This window comes from Triticum aestivum, chromosome 2A (genome assembly GCF_018294505.1).
Source record: "Triticum aestivum cultivar Chinese Spring chromosome 2A, IWGSC CS RefSeq v2.1, whole genome shotgun sequence".
NCBI classification, from domain to species: domain Eukaryota; kingdom Viridiplantae; phylum Streptophyta; class Magnoliopsida; order Poales; family Poaceae; genus Triticum; species Triticum aestivum.
This window is the reverse complement of record NC_057797.1, coordinates 617240424-617251242: the sequence shown is the minus strand read 5'-3', so window position 1 is coordinate 617251242 and position 10819 is coordinate 617240424. Positions and strand designations below refer to the sequence as shown.

Sequence of the window (10819 nt, the reverse complement as noted above, 5' to 3'; positions counted from 1 at the left end):
GCGCCATTAGTGCTTTAGTTTTTCAAGCTGCCTTTTAATCCCATATAGTAGTAGAGACGTCGATGCCTAAACAAGCTACGTCAAGAGAATAATCTGATGTATTGCCAAATGGGACTTGTGAAGAACAGGACAGGAAGCAGAAAAAGAGAGAGAGAGAGAGAGGGGGGGGGGGGGGGGGTGTCCAAGGTGTCCTAAAACAAATTACGCATCTGGACTGGACAATGATTCATCATGCTACGCGCATGCATTTAGCACTTACCAGCAATCACATGATTCTCATTCTCGGACCGCACGCTGCCGGATTCCGCAAACAGATTGCAAGTATCAGCTTCCATGCGCCGCTTGCGTACCTGCACCCTTCCAGTTTTCATGGTCAATACATGGCATGAGTGAATGGTACCTCAGTCATGGGCCTCATGTGACCCTGAAGAATATAAGTAGATGAAATCAAGTGCCATTTATTTGATCAGTCTCTATCATGTTCGCACTATACTGTCAAAAAATGCCATGACTGAATCTCAGTGATACTCATAAAATAATCTCAAAATTATCTTAGTCCATCATCATAACTTCTATACATATATTTAATATAATCTCTATATGCATGCTTTCTGCTCTAGGTAACAGTACGGGCATGCGTGAACGGTAGAAAAGGAGAGGTGTGAAGTTCATTGCATCGTGACAGCGGTCCTTCTCACTGGGAATCACACCCTCGGCATGGGGCGCAGGTGGGATACATTGGCGAAGCAAAGACGACCCCCAAGGAGAGGCCATCGGGTGCCATCCTTGTTGGTGGTACGGTGACGACACAGAAGACGGAACCACCGACACCCGGACACGGACAAAGACACCATCCACGTCGAGAACGGTCATATCAAGGCCAAGATCATGCGCCTCATTCTACCGATAATTGTAGCCTCAGCCTCGTGATTGTTCTGCATATGTAAAACGACGCGCCGCTTTGGAGTAGTATACTTGTTGCCGCACCGCAGTAGGTGGAATCGATAATGGTCAACGGCCCGGCCCCTATTCCCCTCTCGCCACATCTCATCTCTTCTCAGTTCTCACTCTACAAAAGCTGCGGCCCGACCACCGCGCTTCCCTACACCCTTCCAGCTCGCCACGCCACCTGAGACCTGACCACCTCGGCTGCTACCTGCTAGTGCTAGACGCGCAAGGCCTCGCCGACTCCTCCTTCCATCAGGGTTTGATCTCATCTGTGAGAGCTCACGCTTTTGGATCCAAGTTCAGGTTCGATCTGCAACTCCGCAGTGCTATTCCGAATCGGAAGCTTGATCATGGAAGGAAGCACTCCCTCGAACACAAGGTACATGCTACATGCCGTATCTCCATGTATTTCTTCTCGCCGATCAGTGTCGCTAAAATCTGAACTCCGCCGCTATGTGCTGGCGTTGGCAGGATTGCTGTGGTCACCGGCGGGAGCAAAGGGATCGGGCTGGAGGCGTGCAAGCAGCTGGCAGGCGGCGGCGCCATCACGGTTGTTCTGACGGCCAGGGACGAGACGAGGGGGGCGGCGGCGGTCGAGCAGATCAAGCGGCTGGGGCACGCACATGTCATCTTTCATCAGCTGGACATCACGGATGCTTCCAGCATCGCTCGACTCGCAGATTTCCTCAAGACCCGTTTCGGGAAGCTTGACATCCTGGTATTTTTTTCCTATTTGGGGCATTTTATCCGTCGCTGTCATACTATTCCGAAGAATAGCTTGTTTAGTAGACTGCGGTATTATACTCCCTCCGATCTATATTAACTGTCTCTGATTTAGAAGAAAATAAGTTGTAAAATAATGAAATAATATTTTGACTAAACCTTGGTATGACAAGTTATTGATAACAAGTGTGATTCACAGGTGAATAACGCCGCGACTGATGGGATTGAGCATGTCATTGATCCAGTTTATGGTTTAACTCCCGGTGATGAAGCGGTAACAACGCCATCTTGACGTTTATTTTCGAGTGTTTAGCTTGTTGGTAGATCAAACTGTTTCAGTTGTCTTCTATTTTTATAGAAAAAAAAACTACTGTTTCATTGCTCTCCCCCAAAATGAAAAAAAAAGATGGCCATTTTCAGAGTATTGCCAACCGTGCAATTTTAAACATATGCGCAATTTAGTTTCAGGAGCATATAAGATTATCGCTGACCCATCAACATGTCATATCATGCACATAACTAGTCGACTATTATTGATATAAAGATTCGGGGTTGCCTACCACGCTTGCCACGCGGTTGCTTAACTAATCAGTGCGGTGTCATCTATTCAAGATTATCCTTAAGCACCAGCTGGTACAAACGACGCTGAATGCATGTCATTTTCCTCCATGGGTTCATACCACAACAGTTCAATGGCATGGACGCGGGCCAGAGGATCGATTGGATGTGGACCAGCTGCCGGCAGACGTACGAGACCGCGAAACAGGGCCTGCAGACGAACTACTACGGCACGAAGCGGGTGACAGAGGCTCTCCTGCCCCTGCTCCGATCCTCGTCCGACGGAAGGATCGTCAACGTCTCCTCCAACTTCGGATTGCTCAGCGTAAGCATCATACGTCGATCAAATAAGTTCCTCCAACGGCAACAGAAAAGAGGTCATGATCCGACGCCAACTTTCTTCCTTTTCGGCCGCAGTTTTTCAGGAGCGAGGAGCTGAAGCAGGAGCTGAACGGCGTCGACAGACTGGCGGAGGAGAGGCTGGACGAGCTGCTGGCCGAGTTCCTCAGGGACTTCGAGAGCGGCGGGGCGGAGGCGCGCGGGTGGCCGGCCGAGTTCTCGGCGTACAAGGTGGCCAAGGCCGCCATGAACGCCTACTCGAGGATCCTGGCCAGGAGGCACCCGGAGCTGCGCGTCAACTGCGCGCACCCCGGCTACGTGAAGACGGACATCACCAGGAACTCCGGGATCCTGACGCCGGAGGAGGGCGCGCGCAACATCACCAGCGTTGCGCTGCTGCCGGAAGGCGGGCCCACCGGCAGGTACTTCTCCGAAGGCGAGGAGGCATCCTTCGTGTGAAAAAAGCATCCGTAGTAGTACTACTGTTTTGTTGCGCTTATCTGCCAAGTCAAGAATAAGGCTATGTTGAGTTCAAAAAAAGGAATAAAGTTTACGTTTGTTTGGACTTCGCATGTGACGGGAGATGGATGTCACCGCCTAATTGTGATGTGAAAACTGTTGCTCTGGGGAAGCACCCGTGACCAGTGGCTGGCGCATAATTTCAGCAATAGGTAGTCAAAGTACAATGAAAACCAATCCAAAATAATTTTTTTGAATGTTGGCAGGAGAGCTGCCAAATTCATTGATCAGAAAGAGGCATTACAAATAACACCCCAAGGAGGAATGCACCGCATAAGACGAATGCTGAAAAAGAAGAAATGAAAAGGGATTGCTCAATTTATCAAGGAAAACCGAGCAAAAACCTAAACAGCGCCCGATAAGACTAGGCCTAAAGCACCACAACACCTACAACACGTCAGAAGGCCAACACCCCACAACACACCCTGTCCGGCACTCGAGCGCTCACGCCGCTACCAAAGTACACACCACAAACCGTTGTATCAATCCGGGCTGCCACTAGCATATCCGCAAAACTCGACGACATCAAAAAGGAACACTATGTCCGATAGAGCAAACATATGCCGCTTCGATCCCGCGAACTTGGCTGACATAACTCGCCTGACACACTCTGCATGTGGAGGGTGCTTCTGCTGCTCTCACGGAGATGCTACACGAGCCGTCGCCAACCACCTACAAGAGCACTGAGTCCCTCTGACTGAGTCTATCTTCAAGACGATGTCCTCAAGAGGAGACATGACACCGAGCAAATTCGATAGCATCGTCATCGTCCGATCTGATAGACCGAATCTAGAGTTCCCCCTAAAGAATGTCAGGCAAGGGAAGGGAGGGGCTGCACAATCGATGCCTCCAACAAGGGGACGACGCCCATAGGCGCCGCCATTGATTGCTCCGGCCACAACCGGAGTGCGGCTTTCACCGGCAGCCACACCCACCCAAGCCTGTGGCCCAGCCAACTCTTCCTACATACCAATTCCAAGGCGCACAAGCACAGTTCACATCTCGGCCGCGCCTAGGAGGTCGCCGGCCAGCTACCCCGACAGATCTGGAGGCATCTTGAGCCGCGCCCCTAAGGTCGCAGGCTAGCCTCCCTGGTAGATCCGCACCTGGGAAGCCCCCAACGCGCCGAGAAGCAAGCCAGTCGGCAGCCCAGCAATAGGCCCCGACCCCTGACTTCCTCTCGCCCGCCTTGCGCCCACGCACGCACAACTCAGCGCCTCGCCAGCTCTCGCGCAGCACCGTGCTGGCGACGCCGCCTCCCTCCTCCGCCTCAGCGCCCCCCCCCCCCACGACCGCGTCGCCCACCCGCCGCCCAGGCCCGACCGTGCCAAGCCGAGCCCAGCACCTCCTAAGGCGAGTCGCCTCAGCGCCCCCCCCCCCAACGACCGCGTCGCCCACCCGCCGCCCAGGCCCGACCGCGCCAAGCCGAGCCCAGCACCTCCTAAGGCGAGCCGCCTCCGCGCCGCTCGAGGCCCTTGCGAAGATGGAGCTAGCCCCCCCCCCCCCCCCCCCCCCCCGCCGACGCCGCGCGGGCTTTGCCCGACGGCGCCCTCCGGCGGCACCGAGGAGGCGAGAGCGAGGAGAGGAGGTGGCGGCGGCGGCGATCTAGGGTTCTGCGGGGAGCGGCACGGGAGCGTGATCTAATGCCCCCCCCCCCCCCCCCCCCCCCCAAAAAAAACAATCCAAGATATGAGGAGTCCATTCCACAAAGTTCTTAAATCAGAGCTACACTTACCTCACGGGCTTGCGAACTAGTACTAGTACCACTCTGCTTTGTGGGCTTGCCATCCTCGTTGGTCGTGGCTGCGTGGTCCGTAACTAGGGACAAAAAATGGGGGCAAAGTACCCGCTCATACCTGTCATATATCCGCCGTATTTGTGGGCTTTGCATTTCGGCTCCTAGCTTGAGACAGTTAATTCGGACAGGCGATTAGTGTTTGTTTCCATGATCTAATGAAATCATCTTTATTAGTAATAATAATATTTTTTAATAGACCATGTTAATTAATAAAATATTTTGAATGTGTAGATGCTTTTTTCCAAAATATGTATCAGTGGTTATGAACAATATTCGTGCATGTCACATTTTCAAATAAAATGTTCACACAACTTCTAGCATTTGTTAAAAAAATAAACCTATATTTTGGTATGAAGAAATGTGCTCCAATGAATATTATAGCATATAAAATAAAATTTTGATGCGGTTTAAATAGTTCATGCAACCCCTAGTAATTTTCATGAGAAATAAAAATGTCCATACAAATAATACTATTTTGAATATGTGCCACGGTCTATGAGACATGTGAACCAATTTTAAGGGTGCATCGTAAGTTGTTGGAAGTAATTCAAAATTCCATGGACAAGCACAAAAACAAAAATTAAAATAAAATTTGAAAAATAAGAAGAGAAATAAATGGAAGAAAACCGTAAAAGATAAAAGCTGCCGAGAAAAGAAGAAAAACACTACCGCTCGTGTTAAGTTGGCCCGACCCATCCTCGCGGTCGCCATTGCGATTGCTTGACACTTTATCGCACTAGGCAACAAATAGGAATTACCGGGAGCAACTATTCAAGGGCTACCACTTATGCGGCTCCTGCGAGGGTCACTTTATTGCCATGTGAGAGTCCCATGTGGTGCGTCGGGCCGCCTCTACATAGCACGTGCTGTCCGCTCCCTCTAGATTTTGGTTTTTTATTTTTCTGTATGCGTTTTCAGTTTTTAGATGGTTTTTTGGGCTTTTTGGTTTTTGCGTGGTATTCCTGACATTCTAGTGCATTTATTATTATTATTTTCATAAATCACAAACTATGCTTTTTGGAAAATATTTTTTTTGTTGTGCTTGGAAAAAAAATTATGCTTTCACGAGAAGCACATATTTGCTTATCATGAAAGCACATATTTGCTTACGCGAGAAGGGCAGTTACGCTTCTCGAAAAATGAAAAATAATCCGTGCTTTTACAAAAAGCACAATTTTGCTTCTCATGGAAGTAAAAATTTGATTCCGCAAGTGCTTCCCGGAAAAGAAAAAAAAATCAATGCTTTCAGGAGAAGCACGGTTTTGCTTCTCATAGAAGTACAGATTCGCTTTTACGAGAAGAGAAAAAACATTTGTTCTTCTCGAAAAGGAAAAAACCGCAACCGTGCTTCTGGGTTTCAGTTTTTTCTTCCTTGTTTGTTATTCTTTTTTTCTTTGGTTACCTTTTTTTGGTTACCTGATTTTATTTTTTCTTATATTTTTGTTTCCGATCTTTTTTTGTGTGGGTATTTCGTGAAAAAAGTTTGTCGAACATATTACCCCAAGATCTTGTTTCGAAGACCTCAACGCGAGATATTAACTAATGAAACCAGTTCGAGATTTGGACACATAGTTTAAGCGATAAAATATTTTAATTAAACAAATTCTATGGAAAAAAAAGAAAACAACCAGGTTACAATAAGTGACATACATGCATGACCTGTCAGCACCTGAGAAGATGGAGCGAATCAACCTGTGGTTGAGTTGGTTAGGTGGATAGTGGTATCCCCAACCCATCAGGGTTCAAATCCTGCTGCTCGCATTATTCCTGGATTTATTTCAGTATTTCCGGCGATGCGTTTTCAGTGGGAGGAGACGTTCCCGTCGACGACGAGGCGCCTACGATGACTTCGTAAATCTCAAGATGATATGTCGGCTCAGTCTCTCGGAGGTGCTTATAGGGATAGGGTGTGCGTCTGTGCGTTCATAAGGATGAGTGTATGCGCGTGTATATGAGCGCTTGTGTCTGTATTGATGCTCAAAAACAAAAGCACCTGAGAAGATGGGGTGAACTTTGAAAGGAGACGAGGTGGACGCGGCCATAGAGAAATCGGCCGGCGGCGACGAGTGCAACACGGCAAGTTTTGACTCATTCAGTGATAACGATGGCATACATACACGTCGCCGCGTTAGAAGCAGCACACCTTGAGCGATTAGAGCCGAGTTAAAGTAGCACACTTCGGTCTCGCCTCCAGACTCTTGCGTTGCAGCAGACGCTCTTGTAAATGGAGATGCGCGCCGTCTCCAACCCCTCCGAGAAAAGGCACCCGGATCAGACCATACTTAACTTGTTCATGCGTGCAGTTCAGTGTTCACCGTTCAGAGTTGAACTTGTGTAGATCTGTGTTTCTTTCCAGGGTCGCTGTTGTTACCGGAGGGAACAAAGGAATTGGGCTGGAGGTATGCAAGCAGCTGGCCTCCAAGGGCGTCGTCGTCGTCCTGACGGCGAGAGACGAGACGAGGGGTAATGAAGCGGCGCGCCGGCTGCACGCGTCCGGGCTATCCGATGTGGTGTATCACAAGCTCGATGTCAGTGATCCATCCAGCGCTGCCCGCCTGGCTGACTTTGTGAAGAACAAGTTCGGCAAGCTAGATTTATTGGTACGCCGGTACGCCCATTTGTCTCTTGACTAAGTATTGATATCTTCTTTGCACTAAGTTCTCATGTGCACTTTGAAAGCTTTGCAGATCAACAACGCAGGAGTTATAGGTGCAACCGCAGAGATTGACACCACGGCACCACTTCAGGATGTGGTACGCCCATTTTGATTTGTTCAACACTTCACACTAAATATTTTGTAGATCCTGTATTCTTCAGAAGAAAATTTAACAGTAGTTCGTGTGAGCAACGCAATTTGAAGAAAAGAAAAAGTTTCATGTTTGCACTTTCCTTTTTCTTCGTTTCTTTACTGGAGCTAAGTGAATGACTAGGCTATGTGGCTGAATCAAATACTACTAGCTTGTAGGCAGGAATGCAACGGAGAGGCTCCAGTGGTTACTAGAGCACTCCACGGAGACCTACGACGAAGCTGAAGAATGCTTGAGAATAAACTACTTCGGCACCAAGTACGTCACGGAAGCACTCCTCCCTCTCCTTCAGGCCTCCTCTGGCGGAAGACTTGTCAACGTGTCGTCAAACTACGGATTACTCCGAGTAAACTTATCTTCAACTAGTACGCTTGTCATCAGTTTATAAGGGCTAACTCATGTTGCACATGTTGAAAATCATGTTCTTTGCTTCTTCTGCTCCAGTATTTCAGCGGCGAGGACCTCAAGCAGGAGCTGAACAACATCGAAAACCTGACGATAGAGAGGCTAGATGAGATGTCAAGATTGTTCCTGAATGGCTACAAGAATGGCCTACTGAAATCTCAAGGATGGCCTGCTGATTCAGAGTACTTGGCCTACAAGGTGTCCAAGGCTCTGATCAATGGCTACACGAGGATAATGGCAAAGAATTTCCCGGCGTTGCGCGCCAACTCCGTGCACCCTGGCTATTGCATGACTGACATCAACTACGACACTGGAGAACTGACGGCGGAGGAAGGTGCCGGTAGCATTGTCATGGTGGCCCTCTTACCGGCAGGAGGACCAACAGGCGTGTTCTTCTACCGTAGTGAAGTTTCACCATTCGTGTAACTCTTTGACTGCCAAAATTGAAGACTCACTTTCGGCAGAGCCTGATGGAAATTAAATCCATCTTCTTTAGCTGCTTTAGGATTCGGGTTCGCAATTGTTGCAGAACAAGCTTTCAACAGATTTATTATACATTTGAACTCGTGACTAGTGTACATGAACCGATGTGTAGCTCTCCATGGCAAGCATCTATGTTTTGTTGATGCAATAAAGACCCTGTGAGGGACGTGGCATTTCTGCACCCAGATCCAGTGGGATTGCTTGACACTTTATCGCACCAGGCGATATATAAGAATTACCGGGAGCAACTTTTCAAGGGTTTACCCTTTGTCCTCCAAGGGCCACTTTGTTGCCATGTGAGCGCCCCATGTGGTGCGTTGAGCCGCCGCCACATATCGCGTGCTATCGGCTCCTTCTAGATTTTGTTTTTTATTTTTCTATATGCGTTTTCAGGTTTTAGATGGTTTTAGGCTTTTTGGTTTTTGCATGGTATTCCCTACATTTTGATGCAATTATTATTATTATTATTTTGAATCTCAAACATTTTTTAGGAAAATATTTTTTATTTGTGCTTCCAAAAACAATTGTGCTTCGTGGAAGCACATATTTGCTTACGTGGGATTGACATTTGTGCTTAACAAAAAATGAAAAATAATATGTGCTTCCATGAAAAGCATAATTGGTTCTCGTGGAAATACAAATTTGATTCCGTGAGTGCTTCTCAGAAAGGAAAAAAAAATCTGTTCTTTCAAAAGAAGCACAGTTTCGCTTCGTAATAGAAGTACAGAATTGCTTTCGTCAAAAGGGAAAGACATTTTTTTTCTTCTTAAAAAGGGAAAAACCGCAACTGGGCTTCTGGGCTTTGGAATTTAGAATAAGAAGAGAGAGAAAAAAATGGAAGAAACCCATAAAAGATAAAAGACACCGACAAAAGAAGAAAAACGCTACCGCTCACGTTGAGTTGGGCCAGCCCATCCTTGCGGTCGCCAGTGCGATTGCTTGACACTTTATCGCACCAGGCGATATATAGGAATTACCGGGAGCAACTTTTCAAGGGTTTACCCTTTGTCCTCCAAGAGGCACTTTGTTGCCATGTGAGCCCCCATGTGGTGCGTTGAGCCGCCGCCACATATCGCGTGCTAGTCGCTCCTTCTACATTTTATTTTTTATATTTCTATATGTGTTTTCAGGTTTTACATGGTTTTGGGGCTTTTTGGTTTTTGCATGGTATTCCCTGCATTTTAACGCAATTATTGTTATTATTATTATTATTATTATTATTATTATTATTATTATTATTATTATTATTATTATTGTTATTGTTATTATTATTATTATTTTAAATCACAAACTGTGTTTTTTAGGAAAATATTTTTTATTTGTGCTTCTAAAAATAATTGTGCTTCTCGTGGAAGCACAGATTTACTTACGCGGGAAGGACATTTGTGCTTCTCAAAAAATGAAAAATAATATGTGCTTCCCTAAGGGTACACTATTCTAAGCATGAATGTAGAATAGCTTATTCTCCACCCCTCTCTATTTTACCATCAATAAACCGTAATTTTACGTTCTGTAAGTTTTGTCTTATTTCCGATGTAAAAAGAGACCGTAGGAAAATATATAATCGCCGTAAAAAATATTTTATGTTATGTAAAATTACAAACGTAAAAACATAGTCTAAAATACACATAAACTGCAAATTTTCTTATCTTATGACCTATATTTTTATTTTCTTATATCAAATTTTACGTAGTGAATCAATAGAAATGTAACTATTTCAATTTCAAACGTAATTTAATTATAAAATAATCGTAAAATTACCTCGGGTGAAGAATAGCTTATTCTGCACCCTGGGTGATGAATAGTAGGTATATGTATTCATGGCTAACTTGTGACTCGTAGACAAATTGTAGGTATATGTTTGTGTTCATGTCTATTAAATATCCTTAATACCTTGTCATATATCAAGAAAATGTATAATCTAATAAATATCTTGACGGAGGTTTCCAACATCCATGATTGTATATTTTTAGGTACAAGTAGAAAATTCTAGGACATTTTAGTTGTGAAAGAGAAAAATTTTCTTGAAATGATGGCGTTACTCGATGTTGCAAGGTAATTTATTTACCTATTTAAGAAGACATTCCAGTGTCATCTGGACTACTAATACACAGACTACTCTGCAAAGAAAAGCCTCGTGTCATCACATTAAAATAGAAGAGGACAAACCAATATCGATCAAATGATTGTCCATGCAAAAGAATCACATAGCAAATGAAACATAAAATCATCAAAGAAA

The 10819-nt window shown here is 46.0% G+C and overlaps 2 protein-coding genes across 2 annotated transcripts; both read left to right on the top strand.

Moving 5' to 3' along the window:
- The first annotated feature begins 1000 nt into the window (after positions 1-1000).
- On the top strand, positions 1001-3136 carry LOC123185720 ((+)-neomenthol dehydrogenase). Its single transcript, XM_044597551.1, has 5 exons — positions 1001-1327; positions 1420-1666; positions 1871-1945; positions 2360-2554; positions 2647-3136. Exons 1-5 carry the CDS (start codon positions 1299-1301, stop codon positions 3025-3027), a joined length of 927 nt encoding a protein of 308 aa, XP_044453486.1. The 5' UTR covers positions 1001-1298; the 3' UTR covers positions 3028-3136.
- Positions 3137-7109: 3973 nt separating this feature from the next.
- LOC123185719 (salutaridine reductase-like) lies at positions 7110-8621 on the top strand. Its single transcript, XM_044597550.1, has 5 exons — positions 7110-7147; positions 7242-7485; positions 7573-7638; positions 7844-8038; positions 8137-8621. The coding sequence occupies exons 1-5, from the start codon at positions 7110-7112 to the stop codon at positions 8521-8523; spliced, it is 930 nt and encodes a 309-aa protein (XP_044453485.1). The 3' UTR covers positions 8524-8621.
- The last annotated feature ends 2198 nt before the right edge of the window (positions 8622-10819 follow it).